This window comes from Caretta caretta, chromosome 22 (assembly GCF_965140235.1).
Source record: "Caretta caretta isolate rCarCar2 chromosome 22, rCarCar1.hap1, whole genome shotgun sequence".
NCBI classification, from domain to species: Eukaryota; Metazoa; Chordata; order Testudines; family Cheloniidae; genus Caretta; species Caretta caretta.
In genome coordinates, this window is record NC_134227.1 from 14,966,949 (window position 1) to 14,994,947 (window position 27,999).

General features: G+C 46.3%; 1 protein-coding gene and 1 long non-coding RNA gene across 10 annotated transcripts in view; one reads left to right on the forward strand and one right to left on the reverse strand.

Moving 5' to 3' along the window:
- The window catches only part of GRAMD1B (GRAM domain containing 1B), a 225,706-nt gene that overhangs the window by 110,214 nt on the left and 87,493 nt on the right, over positions 1–27,999 (reverse strand). For 8 of the 9 annotated variants that reach the window (XR_012665752.1, XM_048827188.2, XM_075122208.1 and 5 more), the window contains exon 2: positions 22,230–22,307. Coding sequence is in view for 7 of the 9 variants with exons in the window: in XM_048827188.2 (XP_048683145.1) it covers positions 22,230–22,307 (78 nt within the window). In the remaining 2 variants the exon portion in view is untranslated. Of the gene's footprint in view, positions 1–4,444; positions 4,914–22,229; positions 22,308–27,999 lie in introns of all 9 variants that reach the window. The other variant, XR_012665753.1, reaches the window with a different exon arrangement.
- Positions 5,536–13,483, forward strand: LOC142069788 (uncharacterized). Its single transcript, XR_012665754.1, has 4 exons — positions 5,536–5,747; positions 9,089–9,824; positions 11,120–11,229; positions 13,245–13,483. It is a non-coding gene; the product is annotated as an uncharacterized LOC142069788 (long non-coding RNA).

Consider the following 27,999-nt stretch of genomic DNA (forward strand, 5'->3'; position numbering starts at 1 on the left):
AGACCACACAATAGAGGCAACTGGAAATAGCAAGTGGTGAACATCCCCCAACGAAGCCCACTCTTAGGGTATTCTACACTACAGAGGCACAGGTGCAGGCATAGATACGTCTTATCCTGACGGAAGAGGCACTCCTGTCACGGTAGATAATGCACTTCTCTGAGAGTGGTAGCTAGTTCAACAGAACAATCCTTCAATTGACCTAGCCGCATCTACACCGGAGGTTAGGTCAACCTAATTACAGTGTTCAGAGTGCGACATTTTTCATAGTTCTGAGTGACGTAGGTAGGTTGATCTAAGTTTTAGGTGTAGACTGGGCCTCATGAAATCAGAAGCTCAGTTTTGCAGATATAAGAGGATCAGAGAAACTTCTGGGAAGGATCCAGAGCTTCCTTCTGACCTCACCCCAGTGATGTCAATGGAGATACTCCTGATTTACCCCACCAAGATATCAGAATCAGGCTCCCCGTCATCCGGTTGCTTAACTAAATTGAACCTCCAAATGCTCAAAGGGTCATTCATCGCTAAGAGAGGAGTAGGGTAAATTTTCAAAGTATTCAGCTCAATTTTAGGCTTTTAGCCCATGCTGACTTTAACAGGAGTTACAAACAACACCCAAAATGCCCCATCCCCTGTCCCTCCTCAGCTCCTTCGCCAGTCTCAAATGTCATATGCTCTATGCATTCCATGCAAGCACAGTTGGCTGTACAGACAAAATGCACATGTCCATTCTTAGATACACACACAGCCTTTATGGCCTGCTCTCTCAGGGATACATGACTGTAATCCAGCTGCTGCAAATGAATTATTCCTGTCCCAGTTCCACTCTTAGCAATCAGTAGGAGTCCAATGCTAATAATAAAGGGCTAATTGTTAGAGCATCCACAGAAGCAAAGCCAAAAGGCTTAGAGAGGCCGGCCATATCAGTCTCCTAGGATCTCTGTGCGCATGTGTGCACTTAGACCATAATGCTGTACATTGGCCCTGCCACTTTAAGTATAGCACTGCTTATCCAGTCAGTCACAGCTACAGGGGAGTCTGCACAACCCTGGGTGGAGCAAAAAGGACAGTGAAGTAGCAGGCGGCACAAAACAAAATCTAGTAGCAAGAGAATTGGTCAGAGGGAAAGCTACAAACAATCAAAAGATTTCAAGGAGAGAGAAAGAGGGGAAATTATGCCTAGGGAGAGTGCAGTGTGGGTAAAGGAATACAGGGAACAGACATAACATAAGGGATAGGGACTGCAAGGAGTACTGGGAAAAGATGCCTAAACTGCTGAATCTCTCTAAACTCTCGAGTCAGTGTTCCGCAGTCCTGGAGTCTCTGCTGTCAGAGGAGGTTATCTGCAAGCCCAGCATCCCCAAAGTAGGATCCACCTCTATTTCCTCAGGGAAATTTCATGAGGGGCTGACTCTGGGCTTCGGCAGCCAGGAAATCATGTGAGGCTGTATTTGCGTAGAGAGTGAGGATGCATCACATGCCTACTGCATCATGGGAGCTGTAGTTGTTCTGTACGGCATGCTGGGTGGATGTCAAGCCATTCATTTCTGCACTAAATGAGTGTGGTGCTTGAAAAGGCATGTGTTACATCTGAGGGTCTTGAGAGAAGGGGTGGGAAACAAGACTTTCTCTCTTAAAAGTTGGGGTGATGGAGGGTCCTCACAGAGGATAAAGCATGTCCTGCAACAGGAAGAAGGCAGGATATTTTCCTACGGATGCTGGGGAGAGCAAGGGGTCCTTTCTGAAAGAAGGAAAAAGCTCTTATTGGAGAAAGCAGAAAGGGTGGAATTGGAGACTTTTTATTTTTTTTTAAATTTATACCACTCAGATTTGAAACAGACTGATGACTATTTTCACACACAGTTTCACAGAATTTTCAGTTTTTTGTTGGTTTTTAATCAGAAATTTGGGAAGGTTTGAATTTTGAAGCTACCTTTTGCTCTGGAGGGGCGCGTTTTCTTTCAGAAATGAGTTCATTCACATTGCAAAAGGAGCCCGGGTTCAAGAGAAATCTTCTTGAAACATAGTGGATTTTTCAGTGAAATAAGTCAATTTTTTTAGTTTGTAAATAAATGGAGCCCCCACCCCCGCCACTCAATTTAAATTTTCACTGTAAATATTTTGCACACCTTTAGGTGTAAAGAATGTGACGTTTCAGGATTTATTTCCTCTTGGGGATTAGACAAAGCAGTCACTAATGTAATAGATCAGCTCTACTTTATGGTAGGCCAGAATTTTCCAGTGTCTAGTGATTTTGAATGCCCAAACTTGATACGCTATAAAGGGGCGTGATTTTCAGGTAGTGGTCAGTGCCCAGCCTCAGATAATCCTTTAAAGTGTGCCAGGTTGGACACTCAAGCGTTGAAACCCTGAGAATCACTAGCCCCTTTCAAAGCTTTCACCTTAGTGCATAAAACAGACAGTAAAGTGATTAAACCAGTCTTTATACGGAGCCTGCATTCCATCTATGGGCTTGAAAAGGTTTCTGATACTGCACTAAGGGAAATTGCACCAAAGCAGCTTTCATAGGAATTGCCAGACTGGATCAGATACAAGGTTCACCTAGCCTATTCTCCTGCCCCTGACAGAGGTCAATACCAGATATTCCCTAGAGAAAAACCCTGCAGTATGCAGATATGAGGTAATCTTCCCTCGGGATTAGCTCTCATCCCTATCCCTAAGCATTAGAGATCAATTTAAGTCTTTTTAGGGCTGCAGAAGTAGGTGTCCTATGAGAGTAAGAGGAGTTAATACAAAGAGACAGAAATAAACGGAAAGGGCTACAGGAAAGAAAGTCCTGGAACATGTACAAAGACTTAAATTAGGGGAGTTGTTGTAGCCGTGTCGGTGCAAGGATATGAGAGAGACAAGGAAGATGAAGTAATATCTGGTTACTTTCTCCAGACCTGAGGAAAAACTCTGAAGCTTGTCATTTCCATCAACATAAGTTGGTCCAATAAAAGATACTACCTCACCTACCTTGTCTCTCTCAAGTTAAGGGAGACTTTTGGGATATTTGCTAGCTAAGCCTTTTTTAAAGGAATGCCAAAAGATATTCTCTGGAGCGCTAGTTCAATTCTGGGAACCATGGTGGATATTTAGTTGAAACTGAGGAGGATGGCTGATTTTTACAGAGACATAGAAACAATTAGAATCAAAGTGGGAGGGTAAAGAAAAAAGGAGTGGTGATTTTTATAGGTATAAAAAGAGGCAAGAGTCTGAGGGTAATGGAAATGGGGAGACTATAATGGGCACTGCAGAGACAGTTTGAGGTGAGAAGAGGTTAAGAGGTGCAGAATGAATTTGGTTTGGGACAGGATAATTTGGAGGCAGGAGGGATGTGTTTGAAGGAGAGTCACAAGGTGAATGACTGGAAAGGAATTAAAAGAAAGGAACAAAAGAAAGCCCACTGACCCATCACTTCAAAGCCTGAAGGGAGAGAAGAGCAGGGGATGGATGGGTTAAATCTCAAGACACAGGTTGGATTGGTCCTGAACCCAGTTTCCCAGTTTTGGGAGGGGGGGACTGCTGTCCATGGGTGCACAAGTCCATTAGCTCATTATCACAAAAACTTTTCTCAGCAGCTCCAGCCTGGGTCATCTCAATGCTGAATACCCAGGCTAACACGGGATAGATCTTCCAGCCGGATAAGGAGGACAGTGATGGAACAGTGAGGTAAGAGACACGCTGCCCCCTGCATCCTCCATGTGTTATAGCAGGCAGCAAACAGGGAATGTAACATTCAAAGTATTTTCACTTCTCAGGAACTTCACTGTCCTGTTCACCAGCCAAGGGTGCAGGTAGGCAGGACCTTTGGGATAAATGCCTCAGATTCTGAGGGGACCCACATGAAGCAACAAGCAGCAGGTGGCAATGCAGCACATGGCTGATGACTGTCTGTTGAGGTGGCGCGCCTACCTCCCTTGACAGAAGTCGAAGAACTCAAGGGCCCTTGAATAAAGCCCATGAGGAAGGAGGAGGGGGCCTGGAAGGAAGGTTCACTCCAGGACAGAGAGAGGATGAAACTTTGGAGGATCCAAGCCCCCTGCCGAATCCCTCAATCCATCCCATGGGGAGCACATTTCAACATTGTAAATAAAAGAAAAGGAAGGAGGGTAACAAGCCTGCTGCAATGCGAACTACTATGGGTTGCGGGGGAGAGTGTGAACAGTGCAGCAAGGTCCAGGGAGGGGTTAGGGCCAACGTGCAAAAGGCAGCAGGAGAAGAGTCTAGCAAGAGCCAGCCAGGTAGAAAGGGAAGGAGATTGGTTAGTATTGATTACAATGGCTGACCTTGTTATGGAGCATGGTGTGACACATGCTGCCATCTTATCACTGGAACACTCACAAATACTCTGCAACAGGCCAGGAAACAAGTGCAAAGGAAGGAGGTGGAGGAGGAAGAATACACAGCTCACAACTAGCACTCACACAAGCACAGTCACCTGCAGGGGTAGGGAGGTCTGTCCGTGCTCCAATATGCTCCCCAGAAACCTTCACAGAATCACAGCAACTGTCTCCCAGCAATCAGGGAGAGATGCTGCCAAATCCACAAGGAGATGGAAATCCTGGCGCGGTTACACAAACGCAGCACTTTTGGGGCGGAAGCAGCACAGAGATGTGGCCTCAGATCCCGCCATGGACAGATGCAATTCCACAACTATGATGGTTCTGGGTTGTTTTGTTTTTTAGGCACAGGTGTTTTGGCCCCAGAGGGAAAGAGACATGATTAGGCAGATGAAAGGACAATGATGGGGAAATTTACAAAGGGTTTGTGCTATGTGCAAAGAGCCACTGATCTCTCTTCTCTGTTCTCAGATTTCTTCTCGAGGGAGAACCAATTTTCAAGGCACAGCTGCCTTCGGGTCTCTGCCGAACTTGCTGCTGCTGCCACCACAAGATAAGGTGCAAAACCTGGAGAGATTAGAGAAGAATTTTGGACCAGAACCAAAAGGATCTGAGGTTAATAATAATCAGAATCAAATTCTCATAACTGAGATTAACCAACATTCGTATTTCTTTCAAGCTAACCTCTTCCCCAGAGTGAAGCTGTCGAATCTAAACTGCTTTTTCCACTTGTGTCCAGAGCCTGCAATGAAGGGCCAACTTGAACCTTGGCAGTGCTGATAGCAATGGGCTTTTTCATGGCCGAAAGCAAGGATGCTAGGACACTCAGAGGAAAGCCCCAGTTAGGTTTGTAGAGGGAGAGCCAGAGGGAAAACTGACCCAGTCCTGCTGATGCATCAGAGGGGATTCTTTCTTCTCCTTCCTCCTCCTGCCTGGGATTCTAATCCCCCAAGTAAGAGAGGCAGCTCAGAGCAAACTCGAGTCAGCGAGGTGCATCCTGCACACTTTCTCTTTGCCTTCTGCTTGCTGACTCATTCACAAGAACTGCTCTCCCCTTCCCTCCACGCAGCCAATCAGAACATGTCTGGCTCTCATCCCTATGGACACGTGGGCTGGCCTAATCACTTCCAGTAACCCCCAAAGCGAGACTAGAAGGTTAGGACCTCACGTGACGAGAAGCAGTGCCAAGGAAAGAGGAAATCTGATGCCAGGATTTTTCCCTAGGAAAAGTCAAAAGCTCTTGGAATGTCCCTCTGTACTATGATCTCCTTGCTGCCCTCACGGGCACTGGGAAAGGGTTAATGTCATTGATGTTGAAGAACATGCTCTTCACGGATTTTGACAATGGACGAGTAGACGCTTCAGGAGAGCAGCTAGCAAGAGGAGGCTTTATATTTAAAGGTACAGCAGTGAACAAATTTGGCTTAAAAAAGAAACATGAAATCTCACTGGAAACTTGAAACACCCTGCAATGGGATACTTCTTCCAGTCGGGGTCCTAAGAGGCCCCCTCAAAGACAGGTTTGGCAGGGACACTAAGTAGTATCAAAGCCCATCACCTTCATTTTTTCCCATGTCTTCTGCAGTTTAGAACCAGATAGGGAGGAGGGTTAAGTGGCTTAAGGCTCAACCTTTTCCTTTCTGAGCTCCCCCACGCCCCCAATATGCTATAATAGCTCCAGGGCCCAGTGGGGGTGGCTTAGGGCTCTGGGCTTCAGCCATAGCAGGGGGCTGTGGATCCGCAGTTGAGAACTGCTGGCTTAAGAAATAGAATACAGCTGGCATGGGTTCTCTGGGAGGGCGGGGGGGAATACTTCTATGCCCTGTTTGGTGATGTGTATTTTTTTCCAGGTTGGAGAAAGTTCATACAATATTTTTCAGTTATTATTTTCCATTTGTTTCTGAACCTCTTTTTGCTCTTCCTGCTGGGCCTGGAAGATGAAGTGCCTCCAGGCTCTTGTCACAACCTGGCCCAGTACTGCACTGTACAGACATCAGTTGGTTAGAAGTGGACCCTATTGCTGGGTCTGGGTAGAGTCGAGTCGCTGTGTCTAGCTCTGGGACTCAAAAAACCACACTTCCTGGCTCAGACCTTTCATCTAAGCCCTTCCTTGGAACATAGAGCTCCGCAGTCCAACTGCCAGAGTCCCCAAAACCAGTGCCTCAGACCTCTCAAGACCCCTAGTTGCTAACACACTTTCCCTCAGAGCTCCTCCTAGCTGGGCACTCTGGCTTAATCCCTGTTGGGAAAACGTGGCAGGAAAGGAAGGAACATGTTTCTTAACCACAGACCCCTTACTCTTAAAAAATCCTGGAAAGTTACAGATCTCTGGAGAAAAACAGAAGTCCTAACACGCCCCTCCCCATACCTGATCTCCCCCATCTAAGAGTAAAAGGTCTGTCAGTATTCAGGCTGGCCAGAGTCCCTCCTGCCCTCCCTCTCTCCTCCATGATCTGCCTATATGTGGCAATGATCAACCCCTCTCCTTTTCAGAGCAGCAGCCCCTCTTAAATACAGTCTCTTTCCTTTTGCTATGTGTCCAGGGTGCAAAGTTGCCTCTCCGCCAGCCATGCCAATGTCCCTGTGTAGGAAATCCATTGTTCCATGGGGTTGGGCCAGCAGCTAAGAGACCGTCAAAACTGATATTTCCAGACTGCTCTGTGATGATCCTTCAACAAGGTGTCAAGCACCTTTCCTGAGCAAGGGAGATATCTAGAATGCAATTCAGTAAAGTTAGCTATGTGTTCAGCACATAATACAAAATGAAGATTACAATACAAAATTGAGGTCATAATTTGATACAGACATATCCCACTCTGTCATACCTCTCCTCTGGAACTTCCATCATGACTGAATGCAGGAAGTAGTAGCAGTCTCATGAGGAAAGGTTGCTCTTACAAGATTTCCACCCCCAGAAGTTTGGATCAGCATCCAAATTTTTGCACTGCTCTTCTGCACAAAATCCCAGCTCCAAATGTGTTGGAGCTCTGCAAAGACTAAGGTCTTTTCCTTTTGAGCTACAAATAAATACTTGTCACTGCCCTTTCACCTTCAATATTGTGTGAGAGACTTATCCTGAATACCTAGTTATTCCCTGGTAGGGACACCAATTACAAAGGATATACATACACAGATTTCCCCAGTGCTCTGCATCTTTATCTCTTGTATGTGGTGTATCTTTGCCTAAGCCCAGCTTTGCAAACATGTATACGCTTTGGTAACACACAGCACACAGAGCATGTAAGAGGCACTGGCAAGCATTTGTATGTTGCCCATAAAATTGGGAAACACTGATTTTGCAGGGGCACTGCACACATAAGAAGGGGACAAGCTGTGCACAGAGCTGCCAGTGGTCTGAAAACGCTGAGGTTTCTACTAGCGGCGGGTGAATTTGAAATGTCGGGAGGTTTTGTTTGGAAAAGAACCCCAAAACTTTGTGTTCTCCTCTTCTTCCTCTACACAAGTAGAATGGAAACACAGGGAGAATGTTCCTTTGTTTATGAGGGTCTCACACATTTGAGCCATGTTCTGATTGCCATGAACACACAGGGCGTGCATGTACAGGTGCTGGGGGGAGAAAATACAGCATTTTGCCAAACTTCCTTTTATCTCAAAAAAGTGCAATTTGGGTTTGCTCTCAGGTTTGGGTGGGGTGGAGGGGACTTTACACTTCCCGAGCTACCTGCTCTACTTCCATTCTCCTTAACGGCCCATATCCCCTTAACATAGTTCCATGTGCCTCCCAAATACCCCACTTATGGATCCCAAGGCAGGTAGCCTGCTTGGGACAGGTCAGCTTGGATTCACCCTTAAGGGAGATGAGTGTGCTGTAAACAAGGGGCTCTGAAGGGATCCATAAGGACAACAGCACCTTCCAGCCAGATGGAGAAAGCTATTCCCAGAAGCTCCTCCCTATTCCCTCCTGCCCCACCACGTGCTGAAGTCCCAGGGGAAGCTGGACCAGCAATATTGTCAGCAGCACTAGCTGTGACCCTCGGCTCAGGCAGAGGGAACACATTCTGATGAGCCATGCAGAGCCCACTCAGGGAATGAGCTTCGCAGGCACTCAGCTATCAGCCAGGGCTTTGAACAGCAAAGCAGGCTCTGATCAACCAATTCTGTACTGGGGTCCAAATGTTGCTGTAATTTGAGGTGGGGACAGAACCAGAAAGTGACTATGCACAAGTGGGCCTTTAGTATCTGCTTGCTGCCATCTGCCAGTCCTATCTGCTGATTTAACTGACATCACGGATCATTTTAATCCTTTTAGCCCTTCAGAGCTTGTACCTACCTAGCTATCCCAGAAGCATCGGAGAATCAATATAGCTATGCAATTTTACTCTGCCTCATCTCCAGCCTTGTCGGCTAAGTTCTGATTGCAGAAGTTTTATTGCTGGTGACTAGGCAGAAATGGCCCAGCTTCATTTTCACCTCCCAGGAGGAGTTTGCAGCGTTGGCAGCTTAGAGTGGGAACTTTTTGACTTTTTAAAACTGGGGGTGTTTGCTTCAGAACTCACAAAGAGGTTAAGGGCCAGGTTCTTGGATAGGACCATCTTTGTGTTTCATGTTTTTACAATTAGACCAGGGTGAGCGTTGTTATTAATCCTCTTTGTGTTAGCAATAGGCTGGGTGAGGAAGCAGGCAACAAAAGACATTGTGGATAGCATAAAATGGGCTAGCGCAGACGAGTTCCACAGCCTTGACTTTGCCAATGACATTGCCTTATTATGCCCTTCCGTCAGAGGCAGAACAGGAAGCAGCAAAACCTGGACTGAAAGTAAATGCAGAGAAAACCAAGATTACAAAGGTGGAAAACTGGACAACAGATGCAAAGGTGCACATGGATGGAAAAGAAATCGAACAGGCAGAAAAGTTATGCTACTTGAGCAGCGTGATGACACTTGATGGTGGCTGTGATAAAGATATTCATATGAGATTAGGAAAACAAACACCACTTTTGGAAGGATGAACCACCTCTGGACAACCAGAGGCCTCCACACCAAACTCAAGATCAGATTATACCATGCAACTGTACTGAGCACGCTGCCGCATGCAGCAGGGACTTGCCCAATGACAATAACTAACAAAGAGAGATTGGAGGCTGCCCACCACAGATGGTTGAAGAAGACATGACACATTTCATGGAAAGATAAAACTGCAAATGCGAGAGGAAGGGAGCTGAGTGGGCAGGACATGTTAGAAAATATCAAAGGAAAACGGCTGAGGTGGTTGGGATATGTACAATGTATGGAAGATGGGAGACATGCTACGCAAGCATTGAATTGGGTACCTTTTAGGAGGAAGGAGGAGACAGAAAGCAAGGAACACCCAGGAAGAACTGGCAGAAGACAGTGACAAACGTTATTGAATGTGTTGGCATCACCTGGGAAGTAGTACCACAACTAACGAGTGACCATAATCAGTGAACGAAGTGGACTGCCTGATGTGTCAGTGGCACAGAAGGAACTAAGGTATAAGGTAAGGTAAGGTTTGTACAGCGCCTAACACAATGCAGTCCTGGTCCTTGACTAGGACTCCTAGGTACTAACACATACACATCAATAATAATAATGGGCCCTATATTTTGGCAACTGCAAAAAAATGAAGGGCCCAAGTTTGAAAATGCAACTATTTGTGCCTGCAGCTTAGGACTGCCCCTGATTACAGGTGCAACCAGAAACTTAGATATCAAGTGACCCAACGAGCTGCAATTATTTATGCCGGCAATTTGTCCCCACAAAAGAGAGAAAAAAAAAGAGTGTCTTGCTTAAGGCTGGGCTGGAAACGTGACCCTGAATGTAGAACCCCACAATATCATTTTGATAGTGTCACTTTTCTAGCTATAATTATCAAAAAGACCTGTCTCTAAATATGGTCAGCAGGTGGAATTCAATTACACAACTGCCCTTCTGCACATGCAAACAGGCAGACACAGGACTGAGACCATCAGAGCCAGCTTCTCCTACCTGGAAACAAGAAGCATTAAAAGCATCTTGTCGTTTCCCACACATACACACTGCTGTGTATCAGGGGCTGTGACGCAGCTCAACATGACTTCTGTCAAACTTTCTCCCTGTGCAGTGAGATATGCAAGGAACAGCTGGAGGCTTATCTAACCACACAGGGAGACACTGGTCCAGTGGAAAGGGAACTAGGCTGGGAGTTGGGAGACCTGGGTTCTTGTCCCAGCTTTGCCAATGACCTGCTGTTTAACTTTGGACGAGGCACTTCCCCTTTTCTGTGCCTTGGTTTCCCCACCTATGAAACAGGGATAATGATACTTACTTACCCTTGCCTTTTGAGATTCTCAGATGAAAAGCTCTGAATAAGAGCTAAATATTGTTGTTACTAATTATTACTGTTATGTTCCCAAGGGATTTAACAATAGGCATGCTTCATTTTACAACACAAGCTTGGAACAGTAGCCTATGACGTCCAACGTCTGGCCCATGCCAGATGCGTTAGAGGAAAAAGCACCCATAATGCATTCTGCTGATTGCCACAGGACTCGAGAATGAATTTTTGAACAGAGCAGTCAGCTGGATATCCTGAAGCATGAACTCTGTCTGCACAACTACAGATCTCAGACATAAAATTATCCGTCCCTCTTAATTTCATGGACAGCATGGGACTTTTCTAAAATTCAGGTCCATCCACCCATATAAGTGGCAACTGTGGAATTCCTCAAGACTGGGGGATATCAGAGCACAAGAAAAGGCTCTACAAAAGAGACCTATCCTGCCATGTCTCCTACCTGCATCTTACCCCCACAGGGCAACAAGAGGGAAAGGGAAGGCTTATCCAGTCCCCCAAATACTTCCCAACCTTGCTGGAGAGAAAACACCCTACCCCAGAGGTGGGCAGCGCGACTGGCTCCGGCATGGTAAGGGGGCGGGGAGTCCCGGGGGGGCAGTCAGGGGACAGGAGGCGGTTGGATGGGTCGGGGGCAGTTAGGGAGCAGGGGAGGGTTGGATGGGTCGGAGGTTCTGAGGGGGGCAGTCAGGACAGGGGCAGGGGTGGTTGGATGGGGCAGAGGTTTGGGTGGGGGCGGTCAGGGGATGGGAAACAGAGGGCCTTGGATAGGTGTGGGAGTCCTGGGGGGCCTGTCAGGGGTCGGGGGTGTGGATAAGGGTCGGGGCAGTCAGGGGACAGGGAGCAGGGGGGGTATATAGGGGGTGGGGTCCCCGGGGGGCAGTTAGGGGCAGCAGTCCCAGGAGGGGGCAGTCAGGGGACAAGTAGCGGGGGGTTGGATGGGTCAGGGATTCTGAGGGGGGCAGTCATGGGGCAGGAAGTGGGAGGGGGCAGATAGGGGGCACAGACTTCCCTAGCTGGCCCTCCATATAGTTTTGCAACCCCGATGTCGCCCTTGGGCCAAAAAGTTTGCCCACCCCTGCCCTACCCCCTTTCTCAGATCATGGGTCAGCATATCATGGAGGGGAAGAGGAAGGATGACAGAGATGGGGGGATGGCATAACCTTGCTGGGGGCCATCAAATTCCAGAATCTGTGCTGATCTAATGAAAGGGCTATGAAAAAACAGACCCTATTCAGCTGAGAACAGAGTGTTCTAGGAGCTCATGTAATGGAGAGGACAGATCTTTCTCCTCCTGTACTGGATACATCTCTAAAGGGCAGCTGGGGGCTCCCAGAGCCGGGACACCAGGTGCAAAAGGTTCCAAGCTTGGCAGAGAAAGGAGGAATTTATCTTATCCCAGCCGCTTGTTAAACCTACTTTACCCAGCAATGCCGTCCACAAGCAGGCAGTGGCATGCGCTATAATTAACAGCCCACCTCTGAGACATTGGAGGGAGAACAATGCTGGCGTAGGAGGAATTGGAAGCAGGTGATCTTTGCGCCCTGACAGGTCTGCCAACAGCAGCAGATGTGCCGGTCCTAGCGAAGCAGTGTAGCTCTCATCAAATCGCTATAGCCCGTTCCTGTAAGTCCCAGCAAAAAGTCATACCACGGGCTGTCTGAGCAGCAGTGGGGGTGCAATGAGGGGGGCAACTGGCACTGGTACCAACTGAGGATTATACTCCTTCATTGCTAACAGAGGGGAGTTGCATCCTTCACATTTGGACTTCGCCAAAGCTCAGCTATTTGGCACTGTAGCCATAAGGGTCAGCAGGTTTTGGATCTGGATCCGAATCCAAATTTTTCCAAAGTTCAGAGCAGGAGTGGGACTCAGAGCCAGAGGTCTGGCCCCATCTCTCATTAACCCCCAAACCCCACCACCTCCAGCACACACACAACCAACCATCCCAGCCCAAGCACAGACAACTCATACATACAAGTCTAATAAATCCTGAGCCATGCAGGGTGTGTAAAGGAAAATTAAAGGAAGCCACACAGATAAACTCATGGTCAGCGAGGGGTGGGAACTGGACATTGGTTAATGAGGGATGAACCAGTTCACATAAAATATTAACCAAACCGAATGGCCACTCATAACCTTTGCCAGGTTCATCTGAAGCCCAAACTACCATCCAGAACCCAACCCCAACACCTTTCCCCAAATGCATCTCAAACCTGAATTGCTGCCCTGCACCTTCACCCAAAAGCCATCCCACAATTTTTTCCAGGTTTGAAAAGTTTGGGTTATTTTTTTCCCCTCTCATGATTTTGCGTGTGTGTGGCAGCTTCTGCACTTGCTGGCTCAGGCCAGGACTGGGCAGGGAGCAACGAAGAGGCTGGTTCTCAAAGTCTTTGTCTCCTGTGTGGAAGCAGTACTCTCACCGAAAAGCCTGCTCCTGTGAAACTGCCAACCAAGAGGGGTGGATAGTCAGTGAAGTGGCCAGGCTTGGGGTGCTTATCCAAACCTCCGAAAGGTTTGAAGTTCACCCATTATTCCTGGGGACGTCCCTACTTCCACCTCTTCATTTCCTTTTCACCTTCAAAGGCCCCACAAGAGGATAAAACCATAACCTCCCACAACCCAGCTGGAGAAAGGGTCTCTCCAGAGCCCATCAATGCCAGTTCTCAGTCTGCCAAGGGTCAATCACCAGAGATGGATTTGGGGTGCTCCTTTCCTCCACAGAGGATGAGTGCATGTGTGTTACCAGGCTTCTGCATGCTGTCCGTCCAGAATGCTCAAGACAAGAGCTCAGCAAGTTGCAGCGCTGCAGACGATTCCTTCAGTGTCGGTCCAGGTGGGCTCACAAAGTCCCGCATGCCTGAGTTGAGTGGGTTGGAGATGTGTGGCCCCCATCTGGGCACTCCCTCAGGGGCTTCCTCAAGATGCCCACACCCCTCTTGCCCCAGATCCCTTAAAACACACCCCTGGGCAGGCTCAATAAGCCCAGGAACCTTAGCAGTACTTCTGACAAAGTCACTCTGAGGTTTGCAACAAACTTCGACTGATAGAAGCTGCACCCAGCTTGGGGCTTTACTGGGACCATTTCAACTCAGACCCATCTCTTGCCAGCACACTGAGCTAGGAGCCGATTCGCCCCGAATTTTACACTGGCATTGGGCAGCAGCAGCTGCCTCTTATTTATCCCACTCCGCCAAAACCACCTCCATTCCTTTTCTCTTACTCTTGAATGTCCTTCTCCTTATTAACGCAGGAGACCCCAGTGCACCAGGCTGCCTCGCTCAGAGTAACACAGCAGCAAGACATCCACTCCGGCCACTGCGTGCAGATGGCAGCATTCCACAATCGCTCGGGCTGCCTGGGCAATGGGAAATAGACTCCCTGAAGCTGTGGGACTGGCAGTGTGAGACAGTCCCGTCTGTACCTCCATGCACAGCAGAACGGCAACAGGGACACAGGGTGTTACCACCACCATGCCTCTCGGGGGCAAGGGGAAGTAGGAGCAGGCAAAGGTTGGTGTAAGATCCATTGGGAGCCTCAGATGGAGGAAATAGGCCTGACCTTCCACTTGCTCCCACCAGTGTAAACCAAGAGCAGCTCCTTGGACCTTAATGGAGTTACACTGGTGTGAGAGAGAGGAGGCTCAGAGGCTGCTACACCAGGTTTGGTGGCACATGGGTACTGCATCGGCCTGGGCAGGTGATTAATCTGCAGTCACGATACGATTTGTGAACAGAATGTTTTACTTCTTGAGCTGTCCTGAGATGAACTGTCCTTCCCTGCCCCCCCATTTTGGTTCAATCACTTATCCATCACCCTCTAGCTGTTGTCTATTTCTCTCATCTCTCTTCCCCACCCCCTCTGTCCATTCCTCTCCATTCCCCTCGTCTGTTTCTCTCCTCACATCCCCCTCCATGGACTTTTGGATGCTTGGGGAGCAGCACCGATGGCTCTTGTGTGTATGAGCTTAAGGATTGTATTTCCTGCTGGTTCAGCGGCATGGCATTTACACTTCATTTAAGCCTGCTCTCTTCTGTAAGTCCCAGGGGCGCCTCAGGGTCACAATAAAGAACAAGCCTGCAGTTCAAACTGAAGCGAGTGCATGAGTAAGCCTGAACTTGCAGTTCAACAGGGGTGAACAGTTTGGTGTGGTTTGTGCATAACCCCATCTTGATGCACTTGCTTAAAAACCTCAACAGTACTGTGTACTCATCTCACCCAGGCCTCCAGGGCTTCTCCTACTCAGCCCTAGTCAATCTTCGGGCCACTCCTTTAAAAAGGAGCAGCATCTATGGGCTAACATCATCTGGGCATCACAAATCAGCTCCTAGGTGCTCATGTGGCTATCTGAGTAACTCATAGACATCGGTGAACCCATCCTTACAACACGCCTGTGAGGTAGGGAAGGGATTCTCCTCCCCATTTGATAGATGGGAAACAGAGGCACACAGAGATGAAGAGACCTAAACAGGAAATCTTGGCAGAGGTGAGAACTGAAGCCAGGTCTCCTAGGGTCCCAGTCCAGCACCTCAAAATTAAACTCCTTCCTAGTTTGCTTTGCTAGCTTTCCCCTTCTAGGACTCTGAATGCACCTGCACAGTGTATTCAGCCACATCTCTCATTCCCAGACACCTGGATGCACAAACATAATACCCACAGACTGCACCCCAGCACAGGACCCACGCTCAGCCTCACCCACACCTGTCAACTTACATGGCTCTGCGGAAGGCGAGTTTTTTCCTCAGGGAAGACACATGCAAGTGACAGACATGCTTCACTGCTGTGCTGCAGGAGACCTTCTCAGGGCACGGGTTCTGAACCATGGTTTGGCCTTGTGGTACACCAGCCAAGTCTGGTGCCTACATCCCATGGAGTGGCATACCAACAGCAGCAGCCGCAGCAGTCCAACACCAGGGCAAAGTCAGCGTCCTGTCTGAAGGAATCCGAGGACTTCAGCCCTATGTGAATCACAGCTCCGAGTTTGGTCGTCCTGTCGAGTCAGATCACTTACAAGTTAACTCAACTGGTGCTATCTTTGGTACCATCTTTGTTGCTAAGTGAAGGCTGGTAATTAAGATATGGTTCGACAGAGCCAAGAGATGAGCCCTACCCAGTCACATATTCCTTTCTGGTATCTTTCCACAGTTGCCCGGTAGTCCAGCGTCCCTCTGCTGGTGCCTGGGATATCCTCACCTCCCAGCGGCTTCCCATGTGTATCAGGGTGGGTGCAGGTCCTCTCTCTCTGTCCTAGTTCTGCAGGAATGAGATGGTGCTGTGTGCAGAGCTCTACCTGCGTGTGATGTCAGAGGTGGTATGCTAGGGAGGAGGGACAAGGGTGCTTGATCCTCAGATCCTGGCAGGCTGCACAGGGAAGTTGATTCCAGAGGGGGTACGAACTTGCTTTTTGCTATAGTTAGCAAGAGTGCTGAGTGCAGGATCCCTTAAGACACGTGCTCCGGCAGGCTCAGAAAAATTAAGGCCATCCTGGAAGCATGCGCGAACGCTGCCTCCGCCACACAGGTGCAAGCAGGTACACAGCAGCTGGGAGATGCTTTTAAAGGCCTGTTCTTTTGGCATGTGCAGTGAGGAGGGGGGACCTGGGCTGCTTGTATTAAGATTTCCCCCAAAAAGTCACACCAAACTTTTAATGCAGTTTGAAAAACATCACAGTCTTCCCCACTACCATCACCACCTTTAATTTCACACAAACTCGTCACCCTCCAGATGCAATAAAGAGGTGCTGACACACTCAAGAGGCATGGCCTGGCAGAAGCGGTGCTGATGCTACATTCACCTGAGTATAACAGAGGCAGGGGTGACTGGCAGGTTGTTCTCTGTAAGTGCCCCTGGGCTCTGGAATGCCCTCTGACCCTGGTCTGAAAGAGCTGGCATCGGCTGTTTGTTTCTTCTGGACTTTCCTGAGAGTTAGGGGATATTGAAGCACTGGTTGGTGCAGTGGGTGGTGGTATTTGTATTCAGAGCTGCTGCTTGGTAGATAAGTGAACAGCACATTTGGTTTTGTCATTGTAAATAATGAGCAGGATACTCAGAGCCTGCAAATGGGGGCTCTTTATTGCTCTTGAAAGAAAATAAATAAGATCCAGGAGAAAGATCTGCCTCACCCAATGTGCAGTCCAGGCTGGCAAATTCAAGCTGTTCATAGAGCCTGCCCCAGAAGCTGAGTCTCTGGGTGCTTATCTGGATCCAGCCCAGACTCCAAACCTCTAGAGATTTCCCCTGTAATGCATAACCAGCATAATGCATTATACAAAACTAAAAAAATGAATGAGTCTTTTTGTCAGTCCAATGAGCGTGAACCACTGTTCCCCACCCCAAGAAGAGATTACACCACTACGCCTCTGCCCTGGAGCTTGACGTGATTACAACGGCAAACAACAGAGGTAAAGGCAATTTACCAGCCCTGGATTTAGGTCAATTTAAGATTAGTCTAGTCAGTTAAACAATACATAAAAATTACTTGGAATTAAACATAAACAGCAGCAATCCTGAGGTCACCTTATGAGACACAGGTCACTGGGGATACTGCCACCACTACTTTATACGGGGGATATGGAGATCTTTAATAATGACTGTACCTGGTCAGCACCTCCACTTCGCACCCCATCTGAAAGGTGGCACCTCCAGCAGCCCAGTCCAGCACCACACCAAAACTTTGGTTCAGTCCAGGCTCAAAAGGGGACAGCACTGTCTACTGAATCACCAGGACACTGCTTCTTTCCGTACCTGGAGACCGCCCTGCCCTGACCCTGCTTAGCCTATAAAATCCCAGACCAAGGTGATCTGACTTCACGTTTCCCAGCATCAGACAAAACTCAGATAATATCTAAGCACCTGTCTGCTTTGCTGTCAATTTCCCTGTGATCTGGTAGTATAGTGTTCTCAGCTAGCAAATTATGCCAGGATCAACAGCACCAGAGAGACTAGTAATTGGAGTGAAACATATTGAGGAAAGGGTTAGCTACAACTAGCAGGCACTAGTTCTGAGCCAAACACTCTGTTGGATTATTAATTAGCTCTTTATGGCTGGCTTGCTCTCTCCTGAGTGAGTCAAATCTTCAGGTCCTTACTAAGCTTTGATTCAGTCCTTACACAGCTCATCTGCCATTGAATTAATTACGAAGAATTTGACTTCAACAAGAGTTTGGCTTAGCAGACACTGAGTAAGAAGGATCTCTGATCCTGTGAGAGGAGACAAGTTGGAAGAAGTGCTTCAGGTCATCCTGGAAAGAAGCATTTCCTTCCTCATGTTTTTCATGCCAGCTGTGGCTTAAGGGGCGATGCACTCTCTTCTGCAAGGATAAGAGCAGCTGAGACTAGTAAACACAGAATACAGCCACCCCTTGCAAAGTATTTAACCATCTAAACTTGAATGCAACATCACAAACACATAATCAGCAACCAGCTCCTAACTAGGAGTATATTCATTCTCCCTTTATCATTGCAGCTCACAGTCAGAAAATTAACCAAGTATAATGGCATCTGACTTTATAAACCTGCTCTCTGTGTTTTTGATTCAGAGTAGCCTATGTGTCTGAAAGGCATTGTGGTGGGGAGAAGGCACTAGGAGGGGGGTGAACTCCATTGTTGAGTGGGACAAAGCCAAGGATTCTTGGTTCTGTTCCCACCTCACTCGTTGACAGGCTGTTTGGCCTTGGGCAAGTCACTTTACCTCTCTGTGTCCCCATCTGTTCAAAGGGGAGAAGCAGAGGGGGCAGTAGGGGTCGCCTGCCTCCCCATTTGCTGCCAGAGTCAGGGTGAGTCTGGAACACTGGCAGAAACTAAAATCAGCTTTTGACTTATAAAGCAAGTAAATCTGACCTAGACGCCATCAAGGGAGAATAAAACTGGAAGCCCATGCTAGTCACTCAGCTTTAGAACTTCATGAAAACTACCACCACATGCTGCAAATATACTGCTAATTTTGAAAGAAAAAAAGGTTAAATTAAAGGCTTTTCTGGGAGTCAGGGGTGCTAGAATTTTTTTTTTTTATAGTGCAGATGCGTGAGAGCCATTGAACCAAACCGTAAACCCATAATGGAAACCACTTCAAGCCAAGCGGTGTGGCAGCACCCCCAGGTCCAGCACTTATGTCATGAGTGAAGATGATTGTCAGGGGTTTAGCAGACATCAATGCAGCTCACATTGGAGAGTGAGACTTCACTAAGAGCCTTTATCGTAAGTGTCCCTTCCTAGGGGCTCGTTTCTTTATGCTACCAGACACCAAGAAGGATGTTAAAAGCCTTAGATTGTGATACTGTGCTATTCCCGGGAGGAGCGAAAGCCACATTGCCTGATCCCAAAGCTGAACAGTGTGGTAACAGGACCTAGTCAATTTAAGAAGTCAAAGTTCAGGTGTAGTACGGGACTAGAGGCTGTAATAAAACCAGGTTTCTAGACCAGAACAGTATAAGAGGTTGCAGTAACACAGAGCCTGTAGCTCCTGTGTCACAGAAGAAAATGGACTGGGTTCTGATCCAATATGGACTAGGAGATGCAGTAATACTAACTCTTCTTGTTTGGCTGAAATAATAACTAATAAAATAGTAACAATAATAATAATAAAAAATAATATGCAAAGATTTTATAGGTATTCATTTTTCAGCCTCTTTTGTGCCAATGCTGCAGTATGAAGCAAAAATAAATCCACCCCAAGAGTCTGAAATTTATTAATTTTGGGCTTCTGGAATTGCAAAGAAATATTTACCCAGCTGCTGGATATCTGCCTTGCATACCTGACAACTGTCCCCAACACAAGAGACAGAGAGGAACAGCTCAATCACAAACTAGGCCTGGTCTACACTTAAAATTAGGTTGATATACATATGGCACTCGAGTGTGAAAAATTCACACCTCTGAGAGCCATCGTTATGCCGACCTAACCCAGTATAGATGTGGCTAGGTTGGCAGAAGAATTTTTCCATCGAGCTAGCTACTGCCGCTTGGGGAGGTGGATTATCTAGTGTGATGGAAAAGCCCCTTCTGTTGCTGTAGCAGTGTCTATATTAGGGCACTACAGTGGCATAACTGTGCCACTGTAGTCCTGTAGTGTACACATGGCCCTAGTCTCAACACTAGCCTTGCAGAGGAATCTGGGAATACAGATCTGGTACAAATTCAGTTGGGTGTTTATTAAGCAGAAGAAGAAGCTAATGATCAATCGGCAACGGTGTTTTGTTTGGGTAAAGGTTTGGAAGATAAATGTGGGGAAGGTAACTTCATAGTTTTGACTTGCAAAGCACATGGGAAAAACAGTTCCGTTTCCAAAAGCAACACCTGTGCCCGTGGGTTTCTTCCCAGTGCTCACAACACCAGTGCTGCTAGGCAAGGGGAAAGGCACCTTACATATTGACTAGAACTATGCACATCCAAAAGTGGATAAACCCAAAGACTAGGTGAAGCTGAACCTCTGTGTGTACACCCTGAGTTTACACTGGGCCAGTAACAGTCTGGTAATGACACATCATTTATGATTTGTCAGGTAAGGGGGCTTGAGTATAAATGAACATCAGGCACATAAGTAACTGGGAGTGAGGACCTCAGGAGTTCTAATCCTTCCACTGCCACATTGCGTGGCCCTGTGCAAGTCATTTACACTCCTGTGCCTCAGTTTCCCAAAACATAAAATTAGGAAATGGCAATTACCTACTGCAGAGTATTAGAAAGATTAATTAGCCAATATTTTTACAGCACTTTGGACTCTTGAGGTGCAGTGCCGTATTTTTTGAGCCAATTCATTCACCTCACTAGAATGGGACAGAAAGGTTTTGAACAGCAACATGGAATCAAGGAGACTGGCAAATGGCTCAGGATGCCTCTTACCTCTTCTTGTGCTCAGTTTTGCTGGATATAGCAGATAAAGATGAGCCTCCAGGTAAAAACAGCCCATCAATCTCTACTGTCCAGCTCTTGCCACACCTCCAGTGATACCCTATTGGATAATTTACCCAAGGAAACCCACTTAAAGGCATTACTTTACACTTATGTGGTCCTCCTCACCCAAGAATCTCACAGTGCTTTACAGAGGATGATAAATATCATCATCCCAATGTTTCACATGGGGAAACTAAGGCACAAATAATGACTTGCCCGAGGTCGCAGCTGGGAACAGAATGCAGGTCTCCTCACTCCTAGCTCCATGCCCTGTCCTACGAGCCCCTATGCCTCTTAGGGTATGACTACACTGGAATAAAAGACCTGCAGCATGGCCTGGCTGAGCTGACTCAGGCTCCTGGGTCTCGGGCTGCAGGGCTAAAAATTGCCGTGCAGACGTTTGGACTCAGGCTGGAACCCAGGCTCTGGGACCCTCCCACCACAAAATCCCAGAGCTTAGGGTCCAGAGCCTGAACAGCCCAGCGGTCCAAGCCCTACAAGCCCGAGTCAGTTGACCATGGCCAGGGGTGTTTAATTGCTGCGTAGATATACCCATTAGGTTTAGGCACTCAACTACACACTTCTCGCAACCTCTTTAAAGCTATGTGAGAGCAATTTGCATTTTAGACAGAAAAGCAACCCATGTAAAACAACGTATAGCAACCACAATACTCAATCCACGATGACAATCCTTGTCAAGCCACACAGAGAAACTAGACCATGACAGACTGTTCTCTTCCTTACACTGACAGGTATCTCCTTCCTCCTTTCACAGACATTCCTCCTACTTAACATCTGATTTTCCAACACATTATTCTTTTTTCCATTATCTCACTCTTGACCCATCAAACATCTTGGTGTTCAGACTCCAGGAGCCACATAAACAACTGTTCACTGTCAAACACATATACTACCCATAATGGCACGTCCCATCCATGAACTATCCAAACTCTTCTACCCATTTAGAGTTTTGCTTTCTTTATCTTCTTATATGCTGTGCAATGTTCCAGATATCTCCAGATTCCCTGCTATGCAGCAGCACTCAGTCACATTCATGTATTATCAGTAACTGATCAGATATCAATATTATCAACATTTGCTACAGTAAGAGGATCTGTTCAATATTTTCTGTGACTGTAACATAACCTGCATTTATATAAGTGTTGCTTGCTGCATGTGCCTTGTTATACGTACTGTTACCTGTGTTTGCAAGGCTACCTTCACCTAGTGTGCATCCTGTACTGATGGTGTCACTTGTGTTTACAAACATTATCTACATTTGATGTGTTACTTGATTTCATCTTATTACCTCTGATTGCAGGTTCCTCCTTCTGTGTTTCCACTGTAATTAGGTTTTCCAGTTTTAGGTTTAAACTGACAACATCCCAAAGCAAAGTATACACTAATACCCAACATTCACTTTATTTGCAATGGTGAGAAGTGTTTGCAGAGAATACAAATGATGCATTCTTGGTGCAAGTTCCTCACTAGGACTGCAGGGCTTTAGGGGATAGGGGTTGGGGGTGTTACTTGTTAACATCATTCATGAAAACAGTTTTATACCTAAAATATGAGCCATAATTTGCCTGATAATAAACAAACAGCACAAACCAATACCCACGTTCAGGCTGATCAAGATTACCGTCATCTCCCCAATTCCCCACTGCTGGACAGGCCTACCTTTCGTCACGCATTCGGGGACTCAGGAATCGGGATGAATCGTCATCATGGCTGCTTTGTTGGCTACTCTGCTGGCTGCTGCAGAAAAAGACAGAAAGACATAAGCAGTTAGAGATCTGGATGGTCCAGCTGCTTCACTCACCTAAAGAAAAAAGGTAAAGAATTAAACTACACAGAGTTAGTACTTGTCTACACAGTGCGTGCACTGATTTCACTGGATTAGTTTGAAAAGTATTTTAGTTAAACGACTGCAGGTCTCATTGTGCGGACACTCACTCTTATCAATATAACAGTGTCCACACAGAGTTGCCGCAGTCTAATTATACTGATCCAAATAACGTCTACAGGTGCACATGTGTATAGACCAGGCCTTAGGTTTGCAAGTAAGAGACCAGCATCATATCTTGCTTCGTGCATCATATCTTGCCTTAAGTTGCTAAATCGTGCCTTGGCCTTATGTGACCACGGGATGGGGGTGGGGGGTGAGGGAGGTGTACTAGGACTCCCCCTCTTTGTGCAACCTGCATTATAGCCACCTGGATCATTCCTCCCAACCATGAGGTTTCCCTAGCGGATGCTCCCCTCCCCCAAATGGGTGGGAAGAGCAAAGCCATGCATCCCTCCACTCAAAAGGTAAGCCGCAAAAGAGTACTGCAAATTACTTCCTGTTGCAGAGCAAATAGGGAACCCCACCAACAGTTATGTGCTCCTCTTGTGTTTCTCATAGGGTGGAACACCTACGCATCACCATTTACTATGGGCTGTGTGCAAACCAGCACAGTGCAAAATGTTCCACTCCAGTTGTGGGGCTGTGCTCAGTAAAACAGTGAGAAAATAGACAGTGGAACAAAATTCAATACTCAATAGCGATCCTGGTTTCTTACTAACCTGAGACTTGCTGGAATGTTTGCAAACTCAGGGCCAAGTCACAAGCAAAAACTCCAGAGCTTAGACTCAAGTAATACTGAGATTAAGTCTGTAGGAAATACAGGCTGATGTACAATGTTGGTGGAGTCTGTGTGAAACTGTGTATTTTCAACAACCACAAAAATCCAGGGGTGTGGCTTCACTTTCTTGGGGTCAAACACCAAAACCTAAAGGGAACCAGGGATGTGTAACATACTTGAAATGCAAAAGTGTCCCTAATGGACTGAAACCTAAGAGTCTCACATAGTAACCTTTTCCTAGGGATTTAAAAACATTCAATAGCAGCCTTGCAGATGATCTTTGAAGGGGAAGCCATTGGGCTATGTCTCACTGGTTTCGTAGGGCTTAGCATTCAAATCTTGACTTGGATTCCTCATTAAAAATCCTCTAACAAGCACTGTGCATTATTTTTTGCAAATTAAAAACACTCCCAAGAAATGTCATTGGGGCCTAACGGTACAGGTGTACAGCACACTGGTCAATGTAAGGGGAAGGCATTATCACAACAAATTCTAGATACCAGATGGGGACTTGCTCCAATTCTAAAGGAATTATTCATTCCAAACCTAAGGTCAGAGCCATCTCTGAGCCTGAGAGCCGTGCTAGTTCTCACTGTAGCTCAGTGGTTCCCAAACTTTAACAACCTGTGAACCCCTTTCACTAAAATGTCAAGTCTCGCAAACCCCCTCCTTAAAATGATTATTTCCAGGAATTTTCTCCTTTACCTGAGTATAAATTATAAAAGCAGTGATCTTGGAAATATAAAACACGTGCTTATTACACACTATTTATTAATTATTATTAATCATTTTTATGTATTTTTATTACATTATGAAAACGGCAACACTCTTCCAAGATCTCACTTTCATAGCTTGTATCACTTTGAATAAGCCTGTTATAAGGCAAGGCTCCTGTGTTTCATCAAGGAGTATCAGATGTGAAACAGCATGAAGGTATTTAAGAAGCCAACTCAAACACAAGCATTCAAGTCTTGAGCAGTCCGGGCAAAAAACGCATGCTACAACAAATCAAACTTGTTCTTCATAATAATTTTTAAAACAATACTAGCTGCCTATTTAATTTTAAAAACAGCAAAAAATATCTACCTTCCTTGCCATTTCTGAAAAGGAGTCTTGAAGTTTAAATCTCTTCAGTGTGATAGATATGCTTGCTTTGATTTGCTTAGTTCTTGGAAGTCCAGGGGCTCCGGGCTGCTGGCACCGTGCTGCCGAGGGGGCCCTAGGGACAGCTCTCTCCGCCATTAGGGAATTTTTTTCCCTGAGAACCCCTTGTAACATTTCACGAACCCCAGTTTGGGAACCACTGCTGTAGCTCATATAAGGCTCTCCTCTCTCTGCATACTTAGCGCGTCTTTCTCCAATGTTTAAGGGATGCATTCATTCCAGCTCAGTGTGCCTTGAACTGCTGTGTTCCCTAATCTACTGCCATTATGTCTAGTTAATACAGTTTCAGAGGAACAGCCATGTTAGTCTGTATTCGCAAAAAGAAAAGGAGTACTTGTGGCACCTTAGAGACTAACCAATTTATTTGAGCATGAGCTTTCGTGAGCTACAGCTCACTTCATCAGATGTTTACCGTGGAAACTGCAGCAGACTTTATATACACAAAGAAATCATGAAGCAATACCTCCTCCCACCCCACTGTGGGGTATTGTTTCATGATTTCTGTGTGTATATAAAGTCTGCTGCAGTTTCCACGGTAAACATCTGATGAAGTGAGCTGTAGCTCACGAAAGCTCATGCTCAAATAAATTGGTTAGTCTCTAAGGTGCCACAAGTACTCCTTTTCTTTTAGTTAATACAGTGATTCCCCCTCCCCCTGCCAGTACCCCAGCGGTACTGAAAATGGTCAGGGAGGAAAGTGGCCAGTGGAACTGAATTTCATAGGGAGAGTTACAAACTGAATCCACAAGATGTCACTGTTTGCTTCCAAACTGCCAAAATATTGTGCCAAGCACCACATGAGGTTTGTATTATCCCCCCAAACAGCTGCGACCTACAATCCTGGATTGTGCCTGCTCTGGCCAGCAGCACCAGTGCCCTTCTTCCAAGTTACAAAGCTTCACATTTACGGAGCATTCCTTGTCAGCAATAAGTAAAGGGAAATCAACAGGTGAGAACATATCATGCCACATGCTGCCCAAAGATGTCCAACGGCTTTCATTTGCTTCAGGATCCAGTTCAAAATTGTTGTATTGATACTTAAAACTCTCTATGGAGATGCTGCAGCTTGTGGACATGGTTTCTCTTTACTCCTTCTCCTCTCTCACCTCCTTTCCATCCCTTCATCTCACCTCTTAGCGCAACAACCTTCTCTTCTCCTGCCATCCAGAATTGCCACCTTGACTGTCTCCAACACAGCCAGCCAACCACACACACGCGCACACTCAAACTTTCATTTATCTGAAATCAACGTATCTCTCTTCCTCCTACTCAAAGTATATTGTATATTTTTATGTCAAATTCTAAAAATTATATTATTGTAATTAATTACTTCTAGTAGGCTACTACTACTAGGCTATTGGATAAAGTCCTCCCCTTCAAGCAGTTTAAATATTTAAAGAGACACAGCCATCTTAAAAACCACCCTGAAAATATTTTACCAACTCTTATTGCAAATGACACCTACAATTATTAGAGCTGAAAGAGATCAGAAGGAAAATCATCTCTATTTTTCAGTCTGTTTGCTTTGTGCACTTGACACAGCTCTTGACATAGACAGTTCTACTACACTATGTTCCCTCTCTTTGTGTTAGCCTTACACACAACAACAGAGAAAAGAGACAAAACACTTTGACTCCCATGATTCTTGTCTAGATACTAAAATGGCCTGAAGTTGGTCAGAAAACTTTGAAACTTAGGAAATCAGTAAATTCTACAAAACTGCAAGGTCCTTACCTCATTCCAAAGCTTTATAGTGCACAACAGAAACTCAGACTCGCCTCTAAACCTTTGGGGTATGCAAGTAAAGTGGAGGTTGAAGTTTGACAAATGTGTCTGGAGTTCTCTGGTGCTTCTAAGATGTGTATTGCTGAAGTGTAACAGCACCTCCTCAGAGGGGGCAATGTGGTCAAAGTCAGTTCTCACTTAGGCTCATGTTCCGATCATTATTTTAAACCTCACAAACTGCTGAACACTTAAATACAAATTAACTGAGCCATTTAACCATTAAACTATTGATGTAGCTTTCCTAACCCTCTCTAGACTGTCCCCTGAAATGATACCAGCCAAGTGGCTTTATCCCATGAAGTTGTGGAGTGGGAGGAAATATTTGTATTATTTTTTATAAATATCATGTGCCCCTCAGTGTGATATTACCCTGCCTGAATGCACAGAGTTAGGTCGAAAGGACTATTAAAGAAATCAGTCAGTGAAGGGAAAACAAGGCCCAGATAAGAAGCATCCCCTCAAGCAGAATAACCAAGTTTATAGCCATGAAGAGGGGCTCATCAGCCCCAACCCGGGCAGTTTTGTCAAAGCTGAGAAGTGGGAGATCAAATGACACGGATCTGGTAAAAGACTGCCCCTTGCTGAGTGAGAGAAAACCTGGATTTATGCAGGAAATAGCCCGACTTGATTATGTAAAGAGTTGTCACTTTGGATGGGCTAGCACCAGCAGGAGAGTGAATTTGTGTGGGGGGGTGGAGGGTGAGAAAACCTGGATTTGTGCTGGAAATGGCCCACCTGTTGATCACTTTAGATAAGCTATTACCAGCAGGACAGTGGGGTGGAAGAAGGTATTGTTTCATATTCTCTGTGTATATATAAAAAGAAAAGGAGTACTTGTGGCACCTTAGAGACTAACCAATTTATTTGAGCATGAGCTTTCGTGAGCTACAGCTCACTTCATCAGATGTTTACCGTGGAAACTGCAGCAGACTTTATATACACACAGAAATCATGAAACAATACCTCCTCCCACCCCACTGTCCTGCTGATGAAGTGAGCTGTAGCTCACGAAAGCTCATGCTCAAATAAATTGGTTAGTCTCTAAGGTGCCACAAGTACTCCTTTTCTTTTTGCGAATACAGACTAACACGGCTGTTCCTCTGAAACCTGTGTATATATAAAGTCTGCTGCAGTTTCCACGGTATGCATCTGATGAAGTGAGCTGTAGCTCACGAAAGCTCATGCTCAAATAAATTGGTTAGTCTCTAAGGTGCCACAAGTCCTCCTTTTCCTTTTGCGAATACAGACTAACACGGCTGTTCCTCTGAAACCTTGCTGAGTGGTGTCAGCTGCTGCAAGATGACACAGAGACTGAGGCTAAATCTACGCTCTAGGTGCTACAGGCGCATGGCTGCCGCGACACCACTGTAGTGCGGTAGCATGGACACTTGCCACAGCAACAGGAGGGGTTTTTTCCGTTGCTGTAGTCAATCCACCCCCTCAAGAGGCAGTAGCTAGGTCAATGGAAGAATTCTTCCTTCAATTTACCAGTGTCCACATAGGGGCCTCGGAGGGCTTAACTAGATCTCACGGGGTGTGGAGAGTGTGAAAAATTCACCATTCTGAGCGACTTAGCCAGGTCCTAGCCCAGTTTTAGTTGTAAACCAGGCCTGACTGAGAGTCAAGGGTCTGCAGCAAACCAGCTATAACTTGGTCCCCAAGGGAATGGAGAACTCCCAGGCTGTCATGTCTATCTAGAGGGCTTGAGGGGAATGCCAATCCTAGATAAGATTATATGCACACCATTCTCTTATTTTAAATCCATTTCCCACAGTGCTGTATACCTTTAGAAAAGATAAATCATGCTTTGTTTTGCAGAAGCTGCTTCTGTCTCACTGTCAATAGGGACCCAAAGGAAAACTCTGCAGGTGCCA